Consider the following 24,008-nt stretch of genomic DNA (forward strand, 5'->3'; position numbering starts at 1 on the left):
GTATCCGATGAGCTGTGTTATGCGATGCTTTAATGCTGAGCATGCACTCTCTCAGGCTCTCGGACAGTGACGGATGAGCTGTAAGTTGCAGCACTGCGGACATGAGATCAGTTGACTGACACAGGCAGAATTTTCAAGGGGAAAAGGCATCTTGTGTAGGTCTACCACTTTCCTCTCCAACCCACCCTTGATTAACCTCCTTGCACACACACACACACTTCATTATTCTCCTTCAGCCTCCTGTCAGTGCATGTTCTAATGCTGCAGTTTCATCCAACAGCAAATCATTTCCTCACACACACACACACACACACACACACACACACACACACACACACACACACACATTTTCACAGGTAGATAATGTCTTGCTCTTGGCGCCTACAAACCCTGCAGAGAGACATGCTCGAAGGAAGACAAGGAAAAAATTTTATTTTGTAATGATTCATAGTATCAGTTACTATTACAGAACAGTTGTACGTATATTGTTTATTCTGAGATGTGCTTGAACAAACTGTCATGTAGACATCCATCCATCCATCCATCCATCAGCTGTAGCCGCTTATCCTGTTCTACAGGGTCGCAGGCAAGCTGGAGCCTATCCCAGCTGATTATGGGCAAGAGGCGGGGTACGCCCTGGACAAGTCGCCAGGTCATCGCAGGGCTCATCCATCCATCCATTATCTGCAATTATCTGTAATTGGTTATGGTGGTTGGAGATTGGGGCGGCACAGTGGTGTAGTGGTTAGCACTGTCACCTCACAGCAAGAAGGTTCCGGTTTCAAACCTCATGGCTGACGGCGGCCTTTCTGTCTGGAGTTTGCACGCTCTCCCTGTGTCTGTGTGGGTTTCCTCCAGGTGATCCGGTTTCCCCCACAGTTCAGTGACATGCAGATTAGGTAAAATACCCAGCCACTGGTTACACAAGCCAGTGCATACTTAGTGCTGGTCCCAAACCCGGATAGATTGGGAAGGGTTGCGTCAGGAAGAGCATCTGCATTGTAAAAAATTATTTGTTGTTTTAACTTAAAGTTAGTGCCCAGGCTGCCTTAAAATTTTGAGTTCATTGAAATTCACATAGCAAGTTAAATTGTTGTGAACTTACTATATTAATTTCAGTGAACTCAAATTTTTAAGGCAGCCCTTGCACTAACTTTTTTAAGTTAAAACAACAAGTCATTTTTTACAGTGTGGTGTAAAATCTATGCCAAATCAAATCTGTGGATCCAGATTATCCGCTGTGGTAACCCCTGACAGGAGCAGCCAAAAGAAGAAAACTGTATATATGTTTATAGTTGTTTTTTTGTAAAAAAAAAAATTATAGTACTTTATTGGCAATCCTGTTGTCAGTAAATTACTGTAAATTTTAGTCAATTATTTTTACAGTGTAAGGAAGCGTTAATTAGTGAGTGGGAATTAGCAAGATCAACTTGGTGGTGATGTTGCTATAGTTTATTGAGTATTGTAGCTCTAATGTAATACAGTATGTTTACTCCAGATCTATAACATTCATATAACAACCAAATGGGTGAAGGCAATTAGAATACTTGGTTGGCAGAGGTTGGCATTCAGTGGATGTTGTAGCAATAAACAGGACACCGTTTATTCCAAAGATACCATTTATTGAAATAGCTGACATGAATTAGTAAACTAATACTGATCAGATATAGCAACAATAGCAGCCAAGGAATAATTCAATATAAATGGTGATACAATGTATACAAATAAGAATCAGTAGTGTATATGATAATTAAGGCACTAATGGTGATCAGAAGTAATAAGCTATATGCCAGTGTTACAGTGTAGGGGCAAGTGGATGTTAAAATGTGATAGGGAAATCACGTGTTTATGTGTGGGTGTGTGTATGAGTAGGTGTGTGTGTGTGTGTGTGTGTGAGAAAGAGTGTGTGTATGGAATGCGAATGGAATGCGCGAACCCTGTGCCAGGCCACGCCCAGAAGGGGAAGGGTCAACCCAGGAAGAGTGCATGAAAAGAAGAAACAAATGAATCTGTAGTTTAAACTAGTCTCGGCTAGGCCTTAACCAAACTTCTACTTAATCCTTAGCTACTCCTGAAATCCCAATGTTGAGGAGTGGAGTACGATGGAGGGAGTTAATAAGTGAGTGAGAGAGAGAGAGAGAGAATGCATGCACGATCTAACTAAATACTGATAGTAAACAAAGTAAATCAAACAACACGCGGTCTAAGACTGACTTTCATGTGAATCAAAATGCATACATTTAAATCATAAATGAATTCAAATAAACAACACTCTTCACATTTACTAGTCACAACTAAGACTAACAATTGTCCAGATGCCAACCTTACTTGAGATCGCTCTTGTTAGTGATTGAAAGTGCGCAGTCTGTTATCCGAAGACAGTGCGGAGTGCAGGTCCAGGGAGAAAACAGTTCTGTTCCTTTACTTTACAGCTCATCAGCTGAAGCTCTTCGGTGTTCTGTTGGTCGTCTGATGATCTGGAAGGAATCTTGTTTATAGTTTGTCAACGCTGAGAAAGGGAAAAGGGATCCAGTCGCCTTTTCTCTTTGAAATACTGCGTGGGCTACAGTAACTAACCGGTTCAGTTATTTTTACAACTCTGCAAAGGTCAAATACATTGAACTTTGGCTAAAGGTCCGGTATCAATAGCTCGTTCTTTGTCCTTCTGTAGCTGCGATGCATCGACTTCTCTTTCACGCGTGGAATCCACTGCCAGAGAGAAAGAATTTAGATTCTGCCGCAAGTTTAAAGCACAGTCGTGACGTCACTGTATTTGGTATCCAGTATCATCTCTGTATCCAATACCATTACAAGGAGTCAGAAGAATGGGCGGAGATAGAACATGGCATCGAGTACAGGGATTGGTGTGTTCATAAATGGTTACTTTGGCTACGGGCATGGCAATCCATCCCTACACAGGGTACACCCTGGACAAGTCGCCAGGATTATCGCAGGGCTGACACAGAGACAAACAACCATTCACACTCACATTCACACCTCCGGTCAATTTGGAGTCACCAGTTAACCTAACCTGCATGTCTTTGGACTGTGGGGGAAACCGGAGCACCCGGAGGAAACCCACACAGACACGGGGAGAACATGCAAACTCCACACAAAAAGGCCCTCGCCAGCCACTGGGCTCAAACCCGGACCTTCTTGCTATGAGGTGACAATGCTAACCATTACACTACCATGCCGCCACATAGGTATCAGAGAAATGTAATATAAAATGGGTCCCAGGGCTGCACTGCTGAGCTTAGAAATAGCAAGCACCATGGCAGAAAATGATCATGAAACAAAGTCATTAAAGAGATTAAAAAAACCACCCTCCATCTGTGGAGGCATAAACTTTTGAAAGAAAAGCACCAACAAATCAACATGATCTGAGGGTTCACCACAATTCACTGTACCGTATATTACCCACCACAAAGCCTGGTTATAATTTGCTGAAATTGAACTAAAAGTCTTCTGTACATACGCATAGGGAACAAAGCAAAACACATTCTGTACAAATGAGAGAAAATTGTGCCAGTGTAATGGGAAATGGAATTACAGAGAACAAAGGAACTGCTTGTGCTCCATCACATCCCACCTCGGCTGTGAAACAGTGACATGGATGTGTGGCTGCAGTAACTAGCTGACTTGGGTTTAATGATGACGTGAGTGCATCCCATTTACCGAAGGCCAGGCAGTAAGTACGGGGTTGTACTTACTGCCTGAAGTAAAAAAAAAAAGTTCCAAAAAATTCCAAAAAAGTTGGGACAAAGTACAAACTGTAAATAAAGTACAAACTGTAAATAAAAACGGAATGTAATGATGTGGAAGTTTCAAAATTCCATATTTTATTCAAAATAGAACATAGATGACATATCAAATGTTTAAACTGAGAAATGTATCATTTAAAGAGAAATATTAGGTGATTTTAAATTTCATGACAACAACACATCTCAAAAAAGTTGGGACAAGGCCATGTTTACCACTGTGAGACATCCCCTTTTCTCTTTACAACAGTCTGTAAACGTCTGGGGACTGAGGAGACAAGCTGCTCAAGTTTAGGGATAGGAATGTTAACCCATTCTTGTCTAATGTAGGATTCTAGTTGCTCAACTGTCTTAGGTCTTTTTTGTCATATCTTCCGTTTTATGATGCGCCAAATGTTTTCTATGGGTGAAAGATCTGGACTGCAGGCTGGCCAGTTCAGTACCCGGACCCTTCTTCTACGCAGCCATGATGCTGTAATTGATGCAGTATGTGGTTTGGCATTGTCACGTTGGAAAATGCAAGGTCTTCCCTGAAAGAGACGTCATCTGGATGGGAGCATATGTTGCTCTAGAACCTGGATATACCTTTCAGCATTGATGGTGTCTTTCCAGATGTGTAAGCTGCCCATGCCACACGCACTAATGCAACCCCATACCATCAGAGATGCAGACTTCTGAACTGAGCACTGATAATAACTTGGGTCGCCCTTCTCCTCTGTAGTCCGAATGACACGGCGTCCCTGATTTCCATAAAGAACTTCAAATTTTGATTCGTCTGACCACAGAACAGTTTTCCACTTTGCCACAGTCCATTTTAAATGAGCCTTGGCCCAGAGAAGACGTCTGCGCTTCTGGATCATGTTTAGATACGGCTTCTTCTTTGAACTATAGAGTTTTAGCTGGCAACGGCGGATGGCACGGTGAACTGTGTTCACAGATAATGTTGTCTGGAAATATTCCTGAGCCTATTTTGTGATTTCCAATACAGAAGCATGCCTGTATGTGATGCAGTGCCGTCTAAGGGCCCGAAGATCACGGGCATCCAGTATGGTTTTCCGGCCTTGACCCTTACGCACAGAGATTCTTCCAGATTCTCTGAATCTTTTGATGATATTATGCACTGTAGATGATGATATGTTCAAACTCTTTGCAATTTTACACTGTTGAACTCCTTTCTGATATTGCTCCACTATTTGTCGGTGCAGAATTAGGGGGATTGGTGATCCTCTTCCCGTCTTTACTTCTGAGAGCCGTTGCCACTCCAAGATATTCTTTCTATACCCAGTCATGTTAATGTAATCCATCTGTAACACCAAATATATTAGTTACATTAGTACATTAGTCATTAGTATAAATACGCAGGTGATTATAGGAAATTGCGTGTGCTGATTGGTTGAGAAATTCAGACTATTTCTTGATAATCACCTTGAGCAACCCAGCAAAATGGCGACCAATTGCTCTGTCACAGTAAATGAGGAAGAATTACAAGTTATGAAAGAAAATGCTGTTCCTAAAAGCACTAAAGATGCTACGAAGTTTGGTCTAAACTTATTCAAAGGTAAGGTGGAATTGTGATTTATTTTATCCATTTCGAAACAAATTATTTTATGTGACTTGGCATAGATAAGTGACACAAGTCTGCGCCACATCATTATTACATTGGCATGCGGCTTTTGAAGTTCAAAATAAATTATTTTTAATATGATTTTTAATTTTTTTAAATAAATCACCCATGAATATGTAAAAAAAATTATCCACCTCAGGCTCACTGAATATTGGAGACTAATAACCTCAACTTTGTCTCGGTTATTATGCACCGATATTCACCTCGCCTTCGGTGAATAATTGTTAAATCGTTACATTATTTAATGACCCAGGTATTAAAGGCAATATTGAAAGTTTCCTTGATTGTTATTGCACAGGGTAACAAAATTGGGTAGCAATCCTCCTGATGGTGCCTTCACACATAACAAAAACAGCAATTAAAAATAAAAAAGACTTCAAACTACACCAATTTACAGTGTTAAATATATATAAATAAAAATATAAACTGTAGATATATGTTTATATGTATGTACAACCCTGATTCCAAAAAGACACTGTGTAAAACATAAATAAAAACAATGCAATGACTGCAAATAATTTTCAACCTATATTCCATTAAATACAATACAAAGACAAGCTATTTAATGTTTAAACTTTATTGTTTGTTTATATATATATATATATATATATATATATATATATATATATATATATATATATATATATATATATAAATGTCGCGCCACGGGATTTTTGTACCAGATTCTCTGTTGATCTGTTTACAGAATGCATAGAAACAGTGCTGAAAAGCACGCAATATTTTGCACCATTTTTCTGGCTGATCCTGTAGGGGCGCTACTGAGGTGATTATTAGTTGATAGCTACTGGATCAGCCAGCAAAAGCATTGCAAAATATCGCGTGCTTTTCAGCGCCGTTTCTATACATTCTGTAAACAGAGCATCTGGAACAAAAATCCTGTGGTGCGACACACATACACATATACACAGCCATAACATTAAAACCACCTGTCAAGGGCTAGGTTATATTAGGCAGCAAGAGAACAGTCAGTTCTTAAAGTTGATGTGTTGGAAGCAGGAAAAATGGGAAAGCGTAAAGATCTGAGCAACTTTGACAAGGGCCAAACTGTGATGGCTAGATGACTGGGTTTGAGCACACCTTGTCGAGTGTTCCCGGTATGAAGTGGTTAGTACCTACCAAAAGTGGCCCAAGGAAGGACAACCAGTGAATCGGTGACAGGGTCATGGGTGTCGAAGGCTCATTGATTCACAAGGGGCACGACACCCTTCTGTTTTAGCGAGCATTAACTTTTTCAGCAGTTTGTGCGACAGTAGCTCTTCTGTGGGATTGGACCATGTGGGCTAGCCTTCATGCCCTATATGAATCATTGAGTCTGCAATCTTCATGATGGTGTTGGTGGGATGCATGGGAGCACTGTCATAGTGTGTAGAGAAGGGGGCACAGCTGTAGGGCACCAGTGCTGAGTGTAAGGATGGGTGAGAGGTGGGGGCCTAATGTAACAATCTGGGAGCAGTTGGTCAGAAAGTCCTTAATCCAGTGGCAGAAGTGTTGGGAAAGTCCTAGGTTGGTGAATTTACTGACCAGTTTGCCTGGGATGATGGTGTTAAGTAAGTAAGTAAGTAAGTAAGTAAGTAAGTAAGTATGCCCTTTATTATCCCACAATGGGGAAATTCATGTGTCGCAGCAGTACATCACACAATCAACATGTATCCAAGGATAGACAACATACGTACAAACACAGGACCAAAGTTAAAACTAAAAGGATATATACAAGATAGATACAAAAGGGGGGATGTTATGAAAGTAAAAGTGTTGTTACTAATCGACTAAATAAATAAATAATACATAGATAAAAAGTTAAAAGTACACAGACAGTGCAGTCATATAGCAGCATAAGAGGGGATAAAAAATCCTAGCAGCACAAGATCATCATCATCTTCATCACCCTCATCACACCCCCTCACCCCTACCACCCAACCCCCCCCCCCCCCCACAGCATCATCATCACCATGGCTACCGCAGAGAGTTGTTAAACAGTCTAACCGCAGAGGGAAGAAAAGACCTGCGGTACCTCTCAGTCTTACAATGTGGGTGGATAAGCCTACTGCTGCTCAGTGGGCTCTCCAGGGCTGCCATTGCTCCATGCAAGGGGTGGTGGACATTACCCAGGATTGATGACAGTTTTGTCATCATCCTCATGTCCCCCACCACCTCCACAGGGTCAAGGCCACAGCCCAGGACAGAGCCAGCTCTCTTGACCAATTTGTTTAATTTCTTTGCCTCTGCCACTGTGATACTACTGCACCAACACACCACACCATACATGACAACAGATGCGACAACAGAGTCATAGAAGGTCCTCAGAAGGGTGTCCTGCACCCCAAAAGACCTCAGCCTCTGTAGCAGGTGGAGTCTGCTCTGACCCTTCTTGTAAAGTGCCTGTGTGTTAGCAGTCCAGTCAAGTTTCTTGTTGAGGTGGAAACCCAGGTATTTGTAAGAGTCCACAATCTCAATTTCTACACCCTGAATATTCACGGGTACAAGGGGAAGGGCTCTGCGCCGGCAAAAGTCCACCACCAGTTCTTTTGTCTTTCCGGCATTAATCTGGAGGTGGTTCTGTTGGCACCATGACACAAAGTTCTGGTTTAATTCCCTATACTCCCTCTCGTCTCCGTTGTTAATGAGACCAACCACGGCTGAGTCGTCTGAGAATTTTTGTAAGTGACAGTTTGCAGTGTAGTGTGTGAAGGCAGAGCTGAAGTTTACGAAAAGCACCCTCACATAGCTTCCTTGGTGTTCAAGGTATGTCAGTGCAATATGAAGAGCAGTGCGCTGGCATCCTCTGTAGCTCTGTTTGGTCTGTAGGCAGGATAGGTGCTCTCTTTTTTAATTTATAATTCTGAGCTGGTAGCCTAAAGCTATGCTACCATTAGCATCTGGTGGAATGTAAACAGCTGTGACTATAACAAGGGTAAACGCACGTGGAAGGTAAAAAGGCCTGCATTTAATGACATAAAGTGGGTTCTCTATATTTATTGTATACAGTATATCCCATCATATCTGAGGGTTGCACTCACTTTAAGCAGTCTTGGATTGCAAAGGATTTTCAACCAGGCACCAGGAATCTGTTACTTCATCCAGTTATGTATCGTCCCTAATTGGTGGGAATATAGAAAACGTCTGTGATGTTTACATCCTGTATAAGTCACCCAATATTTAATGAAAATGCTTTCACAAATAATCCCACAAGTTCTCATAAGACAGACTTCTAGAATTTGCTAAAAAAGTCTCATATGCTTCCTTGCTAAATGTGACTGATATGTCGATTTTGGCAATAATCATTTTCATGACAAACCACAGACTGTATCCTGAAGCCTGTCTGCAAACTTATGAGATTATATAATTTACTCACCACTAACTGCTTCAAACCAGACTCTTTAATTGCTTTTAAAGATATGATTCAGGGCACTTTTATCAATCACTCTATCCTGCTCCGAAAAGCTTGTAATGCCATAGAAGTGTATATACTATACATGTAAATGTAGAGAGCAATCAGACTGCAGCCTTCAAATTACTGAAGCTTATTTCAGCTTACACAATGAGACTGATATTCAAATGGATTTATGTCTCATCTCATCTCCTCTAGCTGCTTTATCCTTCTACATGGTCGCAGGCAAGCTGGAGCCTATCCCAGCTGACTACGGGCGAAAGGCGGGGTACACCCTGGACAAGTCGCCAGGTCATCACAGGGCTGACACATAGACACAGACAACCATTCACACTCACATTCACACCTACGCTCAATTTAGAGTCACCAGTTAACCTAACCTGCATGTCTTTGGACTGTGGGGGAAACCGGAGCACCCGGAGGAAACCCACGCGGACACGGGGAGAACATGCAAACTCCGCACAGAAAGGCCCTCGCCGGCCATGGGGCTCGAACCCAGACCTTCTTGCTGTGAGGTGACAGCGCTAACCACTACACCACCGTGCCGCCCATGGATTTATGTGTTTTGAAAATATTACTTTTTGCTGCATTGTTTGTACATCAGATGTCAGTGATGTTGGTGTCAGCTGTGGGTTAAAATACCAAACAAAAGAGACAGACAGACAGACAGACAGAGGGCCGGAGTGGGCCCTGTTTTCAGTCCGGGAGTTTAATTCACATTCAGGCCACTTTGTGGGTACTCAGCAACCGGCAGATAAAGCGTGAGGGCGCATTAGGCAACTCAAAAATGGTTAAATGAAATGTAGGCTAAAGCAAGTGTTCGATTCTGCTTAGAATATTGGCATACACATACACCTCTTCTAAGTTATATATTTAACAACAATTATTTAACATCAAATATGACTTCTAGGCCTATGTGTTCATAACCACAATGTGCGCACGCCTGTGGAAATGCACGGTGTGACAGCGAGATGAAATAGACTGGATGAGGAAATAACGCGCAACAGCACATTTGGGACCTGTTCATCTAAAATTGTTAATAACTGGGATGTAAAGCAATGTCCGGTTCTTCTTAGAATTAAGACATACACCACATCTATACCGTGTAAATTGCGAGATTTCACATGACATCAAAAAGCTGAATTGACATCGCAAACTATCGACACATTATAGGCCTAGCATAGACTGATAAAATCGACAAACAGGGTTATCATACTCCATATCTTTCGTAACCTACCAGCTGGTCTTGAGAACATATCTGTCAATTTGGCACATTTTGCTGCCACCTCCTACCTTTTTTAAAGCTTCGCCCTTTCGTTCCACCTGGCCTCTTTCTGCCCTCCATCACTGATGCGCGCTGTTTCGCGCCAATGTTGTTTAAGTTCCCCGCAATACAGAGGAGGAGTCTTGGACCAAACCAACTGCAATAGAGGGGAGGGGAGAATTTCCTTATTTGGTAGCGCCTATTTAATCTGCTGCGATGCTGTCGGCGTCTGGGCTGCCATGTGAAAATGCAGAGTGCAGTTGAATTGATGATTAATGCAAGAATAAGATCAGTGACCAAAATTAGTGAAAATTATTTTCCCCATGCTCCAAGCAGGCCACCATTGATGGTTTGGGCCGGGGATGGTCCCGGCTAAATATAGGGCCACCCCGGCATTGGACAGACAGACAGACAGATAGATAGATAGAATGAATGAATGAATTTTTTTTTATTGATCTTGGATGTGTCCAAAAACATGAATGCTCTTAATGATCTTTGAAATAGTGAATAACATTTCCATGGCAGACCCTGAAAAACCACAGTCATAAATTACCAAAGGATGGATTAAAACCTGATTTATTTATTTTTTATAAGACCCTGTTTGTATAGATCTGCCAAAGAGTAGAATCCACCTCATGGTTCAATGCAGTGGTTTTGAGAAAACAGTTTTCTCAAGTTACATTTAAAAATGAGTGCCGTTTGTGTCTTAAAATAACAAATGAATTTTATAAATTAACAAGTATGCCATGTGCTTCCATCATTTTCTCCTCATCAATATACCTCAGAGCAGGTTTGGTAACACAGCAGTGAGCTTTTCAGCATGCATAGTGTGCTTTTCTTCTCTGAATCAACTCAAAGGGCCATTCAAGTGAACTATTAGCATAAAACAAGCACACACTCTCTTCTCAGCCCAAAGTGCCCCATGCAATTACATACAAATGTGAATTCAGAGGTAAATTCAATAACCTTGTAAAATTTATATCACATTTTCTCACTTTTTTAATTCCATTTTCTCTCAATGTGGTTGTTCTTATCCCAATTTTAAATTTAAGTTTTCATGGACTAACTAGTAATCGATTCAATCAAAGTCCCTCCTGCGCCAGGATCTGGTCTTCCCAGGTAGTCTCCTGTCCCGGTACTAACCAGCTCTTGAGGTGCATGGGTGTGACACCGATCTCTGTTTCAGTAGCCCTTGGCCTCTCACCTATTATATAGCTAGGGGTAGAGTGGGGTGGCTAGTCCTTTGGCAACCACAAGAGTTTGACTCCCCACTCGCATCTGTATTGCAGCGTGCCTTGCCAGATGGCAGTAGGTACCATTTTTATGATGGTCTTTGGTATGGCCCGACCGCGAGTAGAATTCACAATCTCAAGAGGTGGACACGCTAACTAGGCCAGCTTGCATCAGTAATCCATTACCATGCCAAAAATAAAATAAAATCTGGGGCTCTTTAGTGGTGCATCTGTGGATGGGAGTCCAAGACAGCAACATTGGCCAACCTTTCTGGAAACCTTTTAGGACACTTTTATGAAGCTTAGAGCTCTTAACTACAACCCCGATTCCAAAAAAGTTGGGACAAAGTACAAATTGTAAATAAAAACGGAATGCAATAATTTACAAATCTCAAAAACTGATATTGTATTCACAATAGAACATAGACAACATATCAAATGTCGAAAGTGAGACATTTTGAAATTTCATGCCAAATATTGGCTCATTTGAAATTTCATGACAGCAACACATCTCAAAAAAGTTGAGACAGGGGCAATAAGAGGCTGGAAAAGTTAAAGGTACAAAAAAAAGGAACAGCTGGAGGACCAAATTGCAACTCATTAGTTCAATTGGCAATAGGTCATTAACATGACTGGGTATAAAAAGAGCATCTTGGAGTGGCAGCGGCTCTCAGAAGTAAAGATGGGAAGAGGATCACCAATCCCCCTAATTCTGCGCCGACAAATAGTGGAGCAATATCAGAAAGGAGTTCGACAGTGTAAAATTGCAAAGAGTTTGAACATATCATCATCTACGGTGCATATCATCATCAAAAGATTCAGAGAATCTGGAAGAATCTCTGTGCGTAAGGGTCAAGGCCAGAAAACCATACTGGGTGCCCATGATCTTCGGGCCCTTAGACGGCACTGCATCACATACAGGCATGCTTCTGTATTGGAAATCACAAAATGGGCTCAGAAATATTTCCAGAGAACATTATCTGTGAACACAATTCACTGTGCCATCCACCGTTGCCAGCTAAAACTCTATAGTTCAAAGAAGAAGCCGTATCTAAATGCGATCCAGAAGCGCAGACATCTTCTCTGGGCCAAGGCTCATTTAAAATGGACTGTGGCAAAGTGGAAAACTGTTCTGTGGTCAGACAAATCAAAATTTGAAGTTTTTTATGGAAATCAGGGACGCCGTGTCATTCGGACTAAAGAGGAGAAGGATGACCCAAGTTGTTATCAGCGCTCAGTTCAGAAGCCTGCATCTCTGATGGTATGGGGTTGCATTAGTGCGTGTGGCATGGGCAGCTTACACATCTGGAAAGACACCATCAATGCTGAAAGGTATATCCATGTTCTAGAGCAACAAATGCTCCCATCCAGATGACGTCTCTTTCAGGGAAGACCTTGCATTTTCCAACATGACAATGCCAAACCACATACTGCATCAATTACAGCATCATGGCTGCGTAGAAGAAGGGTCCGGGTACTGAACTGGCCAGCCTGCAGTCCAGATCTTTCACCCATAGAAAACATTTGGCGCATCATAAAACAGAAGATACGACAAAAAAGACCTAAGACAGTTGAGCAACTAGAATCCTACATTAGACAAGAATGGGTTAACATTCCTATCCCTAAACTTGAGCAGCTTGTCTCCTCAGTCCCCAGACGTTTACAGACTGTTGTAAAGAGAAAAGGGGATGTCTCACAGTGGTAAACATGGCCTTGTCCCAACTTTTTTGAGATGTGTTGTTGTCATCAAATTTAAAATCACCTAATTTTTCTCTTTAAATGATACATTTTCTCAGTTTAAACATTTGATATGTCATCTATGTTCTATTCTGAATAAAATATGGAATTTTGAAACTTCCACATCATTGCATTCCATTTTTATTTACAATTTGTACTTTGTCCCAACTTTTTTGGAATTGGAGTTGTATACAAGAACCTTGAAAAGGTTACCAGTTCAAGATGGCAAAAGCTAGCATGTGTTTCCTCTTCAAGACAAGTGAAATCAATCACTGCATTCTATCAACCGCTGCTTATTGAATGCCATAGGGCATTTAAAGGCCAGCACTAACTTTGTTTTTCCATATACCCATGTTGGGCAATTACATTGTTACTGATGGAATTTTTCCCACTCAGAGAGCAGGGCCAAATTTCCTATATTGGTTAGGGATTGGCTACAGATTGCAAAAGTCAGTTTATGGATTCAAGGCGGTTAAGCCAGTCACGTTAGATTACAGTAACCAAGGATTCAGTCTCTTTCCATTCATCCATCCATCCATCCATTATCTGTAACCGCTTATCCTGTGCAGGGTCGCAGGCAAGCTGGAGCCTATCCCAGCTGAATATGGGTGAGAGGTGGGGTACACCTTGGACAAGTCATCAGATCATCACAGGGCTGACACATAGAGACAAACAACCATTCACACCTACAGTCAATTTAGAGCCACCAGTTAACCTAACCTGCATGTCTTTGGACTGTAGGGGAAACTGGAGCACCCGGAGGAAATCCACGCAGACACGGGGAAAACATGCAAACTCCACGCAGAAAGGCCCTCGCCGGCCGCTAGGCTCAAACCTAGAATCTTCTTGCTGTTAAGCAACAGTGCTAACCACTACACCAACGTGCCGCCCTCTTTCTAGTCATTCTTTTTGATAAATATTGATCTGTCCTATAAATAATGGCAAGACTAGAAGCTGTTTGTTCAATTCTACCACATGACACAAAAGAGACAAGCCATCTCTTTTATGGAGTTACCAAGACGATGACTCTCAAGTTTGAAGGAATGTTCCGACAGATGATAAAATCTTTCATCTTGCAAATAATCTTTTGCACTGTCATTACCAAAACATCCTAGCATCTGACTGAATCATAGAAATGACCTTAAGATTCCCTTTATCTCTGACTGATGTATGATTTTGGGTGAGCAAAATCATTGTGTGTCAAGTCAAACACTGAACATCACAGACTGAACCAATTGCTTTGTGTCTTCTGTTTAACAGTATTGCCTGTTTTGATTGCACCACTGACATTTGGCTAATGGTTCATATAAAGGCACAGTCACCCTCTAAACTGAGAGGAATGAGTTACACTTGGGCATCTGCTGAATTAGAAAATTCTCCAAATGCATACATTTGAAGGAAACTGTTATTCTCTATTGTGTTTTGAGGCTGATTCTGCCTCTTGATGTTTTATTAGACAGACAGGCTTTTAAGCCGGGGTAGATGGGAGTCCGAATAGCAGGAAGCAGGAGATGCTGTAACACATTTGCCCTGGAGCTTGTATAAAACATTTGCAACATTTTACAGCCATTGAACTTCTGAATACTGTTTGTGATCATAAAACTGCTGCTCTCTCTGGAGTACACACAGCTTGAGTGGCACTCTTAGCCACAGTTGTTTCATTGATAGCAAATAATAGCATCGAGTAGCTAGCTTATAACCAGTAAGAAACAGAGCAGTGTCAGGCTTAGATGACCTTTTAATATGAGAAGTCTTAGATTAAAAAAAAAATACTTAAGACATTAAATCAAAAAGCATTAAAAGTTTTTATCTGTAAATCTGTCTCCCCACGGGCGGCACGGTGGTGTAGTGGTTAGCGCTGTCGCCTCACAGCAAGAAGGTCCGGGTTCGAGCCCTGTGGCCGGCGAGGGCCTTTCTGTGTGGAGTTTGCATGTTCTCCCCGTGTCCGCATGGGTTTCCTCCGGGTGCTCCGGTTTCCCCCACAGTCCAAAGACATGCAGGTTAGGTTAACTGGTGACTCTAAATTGACCGTAGGTGTGAATGTGAGTGTGAATGGTTGTCTGTGTCTATGTGTCAGCCCTGTGATGACCTGGCGACTTGTCCAGGGTGTACCCCGCCTCTCGCCCGTAGTCAGCTGGGATAGGCTCCAGCTTGCCTGCGACCCTGTAGGACAGGATAAAGCGGCTACAGATAATGAGATGAGATGAGATCTGTCTCCCCTTGAAAGCCCACCACGATCCTTTCACTTGCTTTAATCTGCCACTGCTCCTCTCATCTCCTTACACATCTGTCCAGCACATACAAAGAGAATGAGACACGATGAATAATTCACTGCCACTTTAACCCTTGTGTGCTTTTTTTCTTGCCTCATCCCATTAATTCGGTTTGCTTTCTGAGAGGGAATGATGAGGACAATAACTCATTAATCCAACAAAAAAAGGTGCACTGAATTATACAGCTGGAGCTGAATGCACTGCATATCTGACACTTTTATAGCATTAGATGGTGTTGAGCATGAACCTCAATTAGAACCACAATCAGGATGATAATGAATAAGATAATAATAGGTATATGATAAAAGTGGTATAAATGTCTTTACATAAAATGTTCGGGTTTTCGGTGAAAGTTTTCTTCAGTATCTCACTATTCTTACACCAGACTTCCAAGGCACTAGGAAACACTGCTGATATCTCAGGCCTAGAAGACACAAAGGATCCTAGGACTGTGGTCAGTTTGCATCAAGTCATATCATATAATTTGTTGTAGAGTTACCTAGGTCAGTGTTTCTCAACCACTAGGCCGCGGCCCATTAGTGGGCCGTGAAACACCATCAAGTGGGCCGCAATTTTTTTTTTTTCAAATTTAAGCTAATTTTTAATAGGGTACAATTACTTGGCTGTATCCGATGTCACATCCGCCTCATTAGATATACAAGACATGAAGTGGTGGTCAGCTAAGCTCACTGTTCACAAAGCGTTACTATCGCTGAGGTGCCTTGCTAGTCATTAAAATGCCCGATGCTTGCCTTGTTTTGGGTTGTTTGAATCAAACCAACCATGAAACTGATAAAAGTTTATTCTGGGTTCCCTGTGAAGTGAAAAAGGGTGAAAGGGCAAAGGATTTTAACAAAAGACAATGAGAAAGGTGGCTCTTGAACCTGTCGCTGTGATGGAGGGGAGCCGAGTCGAAGAATGCTCGAATTTGCAGTGATCACTTCGTGAAAGGTTTGTAAATTCCTCTGATTTATTTCATTTGGATTCGTAAATCACTTTTCTTGCCATTTCCCGTTATTTTGTGCTGTTTTGAAGTTCAGGAGACGCTTCAGTCCTCAGATGTGTTTTCGTTTACTGTTTGATCATGTTTGCCATGTTGTAAACTAACATATATATAATACACGTAATACCCAAGTCTTTAAAGGGGTTTCTGTGGATCTTTGTGAATGATTTACTGAAAAAGAAGAGCACGGAGGATTGAGAATCGAGTGACTGTGGCTTGTTTACACCCGATACTAAAACTATAGTATCCTCGCATCCATTGCATGCAAAGACACCTACAAAAAGCCAAAAATGCCTATACAGGATTTATCTTGTAGTGTCCTGATCCCCAGATCTTTAACCCAGCCACATATAAAAAGTTGTACGTCTCCATGCTCTTCGAGGTTTTCATCCGTTTGTTCCTGTAGAACGATGTCTGCAGCAACAGGTAGTTTGAGATGTCGGGGAACTCAACGGATGGATAAATTTCCAACTGATAGGAAAAATCTTTCTTTGTTAGCATGTAAGGATCTAATCCCATTGAGTGGTTTCTATATCCACTTCTTTCGAGTGTACTTCTTGGTTTTAATAACTTGCTTCTTTGCTGTACACAAACATGGCAATAAGTTCTTGTGTTAACTGACCAGACTCCACTTTTGGATCATTAATCCCTTTTGACTGAGAATGCCCTGCATGGATGGTTTTATGTTGGCTTCTGGTACATCCATACGGTTTTAAATACAATACCTACAATTAAAATCAGTTTGTTTTTATTGCATTTATTTAATTCCTGGGCTCCCATCTGTAACAGGGAGTGATGTCACATTCCATTAATACACTTTACAATAGATTATTAGATTCTAATAGAATAGATGAGCCAAAATATTTGGGGATCTTTTTAATGGGCCCTGACTCAAGTATGTATAGGTGGGCCTTAAATTAGAAAAGGTTGAGAATCTCATAATGTAGGTTTTATGCCACTTTTGTGACACTTTTCTGCTTCATTTACAAATAAATAAAACCACAGTAAACAGTTAAAAGCAGGTGAGGGATGGTGCTTTTGGTGATTTAATGTGGACTTCAATGGGGTAAATGCCAAGATTTTTTTCTTTGCTTTACACACATAGCAATATTTATAACAATAACAGCAAATTGCTATCACCCGACATGGTTTACTTTTTTATTTAAACACAAACCGCTGGTAAAATTATTATTTTGACTTTTGTTTTGCTCTTTTACTTTAATTAATTTGACTTGCGGCGGCACGGTGGTGTAGTGGTTAGCGCTGTCGCCTCACAGCAAGAAGGTCCGGGTTCGAGCCCCGTGGCCGGCGAGGGCCTTTCTGTGCGGAGTTTGCATGTTCTCCCCGTGTCCGCGTGGGTTTCCTCCGGGTGCTCCGGTTTCCCCCACAGTCCAAAGACATGCAGGTTAGGTTAACTGGTGACTCTAAATTGACCGTAGGTGTGAATGTGAGTGTGAATGGTTGTAGGTGTCTATGTGTCAGCCCTGTGATGACCTGGCGACTTGTCCAGGGTGTACCCCGCCTTTCGCCCATAGTCAGCTGGGATAGGCTCCAGCTTGCCTGCAACCCTGTAGAACAGGATAAAGCGGCTAGAGATAATGAGATGAGATGAATTTGACTTGCCAGCAAAGTGGAAAGGAAGCACATGTGACTCAATGCTCAGTGCTTGCAGAACTGAAGTGCTCTCATGCATGTCAGTTTCTCCTCATGCTTGCTACACTGCTTCATACTCTTGAATACTTTGTGTGCACTTTACAGCACCTCGCTCTCATTTTAATGACCATGCTCGCTGCTTTGTGCTCTCAAGTTGGCTGCCCTCATGGTCCTTATTAAAGACACTGTTTAAAGGCCACATCCTAAGCTTTGAAAATTGACAAAGATGTGCACTATTATTTTTCTTTATATATTTTTAAGCTTGCATAGCCTATACTACTTAAGACCATAAGACGCCTTTTGTACAGAGACATGATATCTGCCTACTACAGCGGTGCACAGTGTCCCACCCTCCCCAAGTGTGTTTAACCAGTACAGCTCAGTAGTATGCTAGGTACAATAAATGTGGTATTAATGTAGGATATCACATTATCCAACATGTTTAAAAGTTCACATATGAGAATACTAGTGTCTAAATAAATTTTGTTCTTGTTTTTTTTTTAACTTGTGCAAAACAAGTTTTTCAGTCGTCTCAATGAAATACTAAGCCTATGCATAGGGGAACATGTTAGTCTGTGACCTTTTACTCAGCCTATCACCAACTTTTTGATTGGTTTGTCATCATCTTCCTGGACTGTGATCTGTTCTTCACTGTTTGTTAAGAACTTTCTTTGTGCTTAAGAACAACTTCAGGCTGCAGTTGTAACTGTGTGGTGGCCTTTGTCTCCAGTACAGGATTGGGCAGTTGTACATGATCAGCAAGCATAGCCATGAGCAGAGCGAGCGAGGCGAGGGCGTGGAGGTGGTGCAGAACGAGCCGTTTGAGGACCCCACATACGGTGCTGGACAGTTCACCGAGAAACGCGTCTATCTCAACAAGTGGGTACCAGAATTCAAGCCACAGCTTCTGTCTTAGGGAAAGGTTCAAAAATCTGAATCTATACCTTACATTTTTATGATATGAGTTTCCATGATATAATTTGACAACAGTGTTCATAACTAATTAAATCCAGACAATATGTGCATAAGGAAACAAGGTCACCATGACGCATGCACATTTCTGATGTACAAACATTATCCACTCCATAATTCCTTTTTCCTTCTCGCAATCTTTGCAATATATCTTACAATAGTAATGGTTCTGCACATCCCAGACACACTGTTTGCACTTTATTATATTTAATTCTATTTATTTAGAATTTAAAAAAAGATCCTGGTGGCTGCAGAGTATTTTTAAACTAGCCAAACCCCATTAATTGTTCTGTCCACTACTCCTCCCCTGAGCATGGGGCAGCATGATTCATGCCCCAGTGGGCCTCTAGATTCTACTGAAAGTTATATAGTGAGCTGCAAAGTCAGCTGTCATGATGTTCAAATATACACCAGCCCAGAGAATGCTATCGGATGTTATGTCAACTTGACATTAAAAATTACCCAAGTACTCTACGATAGCCTTTATAAATGTTTATGTAGATTTACATGGCAGTGGTTAAGGCTTTGGGCTACTGATCAGAAGGTTGTGAGTTCAAATCACAGCACCAGAAAGCTGCCATTTAGCCTGCAAGTGCAGACTTATATCCTGTCTCAACAGTAAGTCACTTTCGAAAAAAGAACATCAGCCAACGAGGTAAATGTCAGCAAGGGGCTCGTTTATGTCAATTGTCAGGAAGGGCTTATGTAGGTATCATGTAAGCTTATCATTCAGGCTACTGTATGTGTGCAATGTAGGCAACAGTATTTCATACCAGCTTGTCTTATCTCATTGCCTTCATCCAGTCCATAATAAAATTTTTAACCTTTCAGGCTAACCTGCTGCTCAAGGACCAATGACATTGACATTGTTTGACATTGTGGCCCTGCTAAGTTTTTCAGTGTAATTTCTTTTATACTGTGAGCCCTGGAGAGGGGCATGACAGCAAGCGTGACCTCAGCTTTTCCTCTGTAGCAAACTCGGCCTGATACACTACGAGAGCAGAAGCATGTCTCTCTATTACCTGCTGATTTTTGCCCCCAGTCAACATCTATAGAAACTGTAAGAAACTGGTAGAAAAACATCCTGACGCATTTCAGGAAATGCTCAGAGGTCTGTAAATAGTCTGAATTCAAAAGCTTAAAAAAGTGCTGACAAACTGAACTCGCATGGACAACTAGATGGACAACTGAAACGTTTTTAATGTAGAACTGGCATTATTTTTGTCACCGGAAAAGATCTAAAACTGGGCGGCACGGTGGTGTAGTGGTTAGCGCTGTCGCCTCACAGCAAGAAGGTCCGGGTTCGAGCCCCGGGGCCGGCGAGGGCCTTTCTGTGCGGAGTTTGCATGTTCTCCCCGTGTCCGCGTGGGTTTCCTCCGGGTGCTCCGGTTTCCCCCACAGTCCAAAGACATGCAGGTTAGGTTAACTGGTGACTCTAAATTGACCGTAGGTGTGAATGTGAGTGTGAATGGTTGTCTGTGTCTATGTGTCAGCCCTGTGATGACCTGGCGACTTGTCCAGGGTGTACCCCGCCTTTCGCCCATAGTCAGCTGGGATAGGCTCCAGCTTGCCTGCAACCCTGTAGAAGGATAAAGCGGCTAGAGATAATGAGATGAGATGAAAGATCTAAAACTATGAAGTAAAAAAGAGAAGAAAAAAAAACAATCTCCAAGATTAAAGTAAAGAATTTCATCTCATCTCATTATCTCTAGCCGCTTTATCCTTCTATAGGGTCGCAGGCAAGCTGGAGCCTATCCCAGCTGACTACGGGCGAAAGGCGGGGTACACCCTGGACAAGTCGCCAGGTCATCACAGGGCCGACACATAGACACAAACAACCATTCACACCTACGGTCAATTTAGAGTCACCAGTTAACCTAACCTGCATGTCTTTGGACTGTGGGGGAAACCGGAGCACCCAGAGGAAACCCACGCGGACACGGGGAGAACATGCAAACTCCGCACAGAAAGGCCCTCGCCAGCCCCGGGGCTCGAACCCAGGACCTTCTTGCTGTGAGGCGACAGCGCTAACCACTACACCACCGTGCCGCCCATAAGTAAAGAATTTATGAGAAAAAAAACTCTGAGATTATAAAGTAATTTCCTGAAATGTGGGTGTGTGTGTGTGTGGGGGGGGACTTCAGAAATTATGAGATTAAACAGTCAGGAATTCTAAGATTAAGAACAACTCGGAAATGATGTTATGCTTCCCAGCTTCCTAGCTGCAGTGCATTCTGGTAAATGTAGTAGAAAATCTCTGAGTACTTTATTCTTTTATATCGCACAGTCTAAGAGGAAGGACTGCATTTCTTCGGCTCAGCCATTTCAAACAGAGATCTGGGCAGATGAGAAGAATGCACTGAAAGTAACAGGAAACTGCTCTTGCACAATAATTATATAATTATATAAAATAATTACATAAATTTTATATTATAATTAATTATAATTATATAATATAATTATATCATTATATACAATAATTATATAAATTTTTTTATCTGACAAAAAAGGACACACGTAACCAAAGCTGCATGCTTTATACATTCATCTCTTCTTGCATCCAGGAAGTGCAGCAATAGCATGCTTCCCGGCTGCAGTGCATTCTGGGACATGCAGTTGAAAATCTCTTAGGTCTTTATTCTTTTATATTGCATTTGCTGTAACTCTCAGCTCAGCCGTGGCATCTGTGGTGTGATGATGTTGATGTAACCTTGTAAAGTGAAGCAATCTGGTTCCTTGACAAAAACACTATTTCTGAGTTTTTTCTCATAAATTTGTATCATCTTAATCTCAGAAAATATCTGACTTTTTTTCGCATAAATTTTCGACTTTAATCTCAGTTTTTTCTCAGAATGTCACCCCCTCCCTCAGCTCTGATTTTTAACCTACAATGGCTCGAATACAGCATCGTAATCAGTTATCAATCTGTCCACCAAGCATCTTGACAGTCAGAGCAAGGAAGCATCATCTGATCATCTGATCAACTGTACAGGATAGCCGGTGGTCAAATCGAACAAAAAAACAGTTAAAATGGGAGGGTGGGTTCAAGGGATGAAAGGGAAGACAAAAAAATATATCTGGCTGCAGAGAAAAAGGACGAGCCAGTTAGTTAGATACCTAACTTAATTATTTTACCTGACTTTCTGTTTTACAGATCTTGCTTTTCTGAAGTGGGAAACAGATGTGTGCTCAGTGTTATACACAGCATTAATTTATCCCAGGATTGCCAGAGAGTGCCTCAGTAGTTAGCAGAATGAATCCCACTGGTTCATGTAATATTTGATATAATTCAGTTTCGATTTAATTTCTATCTTGAGATGGGAAGAAAAACAAATCTGGCAAGCCTGATTTCTGCATTACTAGATCTCAAATATGGATGAAATTAAAATATTACCAATTAATATTATGATATTGGGTGGCACGGTGGTGTAGTGGTTAGCACTGTCGCCTCACAGCAAGAAGGTCCTGGGTTCGAACCCCGTGGCCGGCGAGGGCCTTTCTGTGCAGAGTTTGCATGTTCTCCCCGTGTCCGCGTGGGTTTCCTCCAGGTGCTCTGGTTTCCCCCACAGTCCAGAGACATGCAGGTTAGGTTAACTGGTGACTCTAAATTGAGCGTAGGTGTGAATGTGAGTGTGAATGGTTGTTTGTCTCTAGGTGTCAGCCCTGCGATAACCAGGCGCCTTGTCCAGGGTGTACCCCGTCTCTCGCCCATAGTCAGCTGGGATAGGCTCCAGCTTGCCTGCGACCCTGTTGGACAGGATAAGCGGCTACAGATAATAGATGGATGGATTGTGATATCAATAACAGAATCATCCCTTCCTTTGTCATGATTTTTGTTTCTTTTTTGTAATTATTTTATCTGTCTTCTACAACCCCCTGAGGACTCCAGCAAAAATAAGTATAACAGATGTGAGTGAGGGCAAGAATATACAGGGATACAGCTAAACCTAGGCATGTATAAGTTTAGCATCATCAGGACCTTGTCAATCATTAAACCCTTATTTGCTTTCCCTAGAGTGAGCTCTTTATTCAGGCAGTGTGCAATAAAGGCATATAAGAGCTTATGGCATTAGGATAGTTATCTGTGTTATTGCAACTTGTGATGGAAGTAATTAAACAAATCTGGCAAGCCTGATTTCTGCATTACTAGATCTCAATTATGGATGAAATTAAAATATTACCAATTAATATTATGATATTGGGTGGCACGGTGGTGTAGTGGTTAGCGCTGTCGCCTCACAGCAAGAAGGTCCTGGGTTCGAGCCCCGTGGCCGGCGAGGGCCTTCCTGTGTGGAGTTTGCATGTTCTCCCCGTGTCCGCGTGGGTTTCCTCCGGGTGCTCCGGTTTCCCCCACAGTCCAAAGACATGCAGGTTAGGTTGGCATGGGATGGCCTTGGGCTGAGGTGCCCTTGAGTGAGGCGCCTGACTCCCGACTGCTCCCCGGGCGCTGTTAGCATGGCTGCCCACTGCTCTGGGTATGTGTGTGTGCTCATTGCTCACGTGTGTGTGTGTGTGTGTGTGTGTTCACTGCTTCAGATGGGTTAAATGCAGAGAGGAAATTTCACAAGTGTGTGATGAATAAAGTTGTGCTTTCTTTTCTTTTTTCTTTCTAAATTTGCTACTTAAGTTTGAAGAGAACATATCCTCTAGTCAAACAGAAGAGATTATTTGAACTTGCTGTGATGCCACAATATTCCTGGATTGTCACCTGAACAGTTCAAACAACCAGCTTGATGAGTCGACTGATATTTCTGGGCAGGCTCAGGTGCTTACCTACGTAAGGTTTCTGAAAGACCAGTGGATTGAAGAGGATGTTCAACACTCATTTAACATTGGCTCAAAGCCCAAATCAGTCTACTTCCTGTCTTCAATTCATAGAAGATTATAGTCTTTTTAGCATAATCTATTCTAATTGCTCAAGCCAAAAGTCCAACTGTTTTACAGCCAATTTCTGATATTATACCAAGTATATAAGAGTACTTGTGTATCTACGTAAGGCGGATGAAAGGAATGAAGATTTGAAAGAACAGAGGGGCAAATGCAAATTGGGAGACTAAGAGAACTTGATGAGGATACAAAA

The 24,008-nt window shown here is 41.9% G+C and overlaps 1 protein-coding gene across 1 annotated transcript in view; it reads left to right on the forward strand.

Annotated features, from left to right (window-relative positions):
• The window catches only part of pitpnc1a (phosphatidylinositol transfer protein cytoplasmic 1a), a 196,248-nt gene that overhangs the window by 99,359 nt on the left and 72,881 nt on the right, over nt 1–24,008 (forward strand). Inside the window, exon 3 of the mRNA XM_060902622.1 lies at nt 18,687–18,835. Within this exon, the coding sequence (XP_060758605.1) occupies nt 18,687–18,835 (149 nt within the window). The remainder of the gene's footprint in view (nt 1–18,686; nt 18,836–24,008) is intronic.

Source organism: Neoarius graeffei, chromosome 20 (genome assembly GCF_027579695.1).
Source record: "Neoarius graeffei isolate fNeoGra1 chromosome 20, fNeoGra1.pri, whole genome shotgun sequence".
NCBI classification, from domain to species: domain Eukaryota; kingdom Metazoa; phylum Chordata; class Actinopteri; order Siluriformes; family Ariidae; genus Neoarius; species Neoarius graeffei.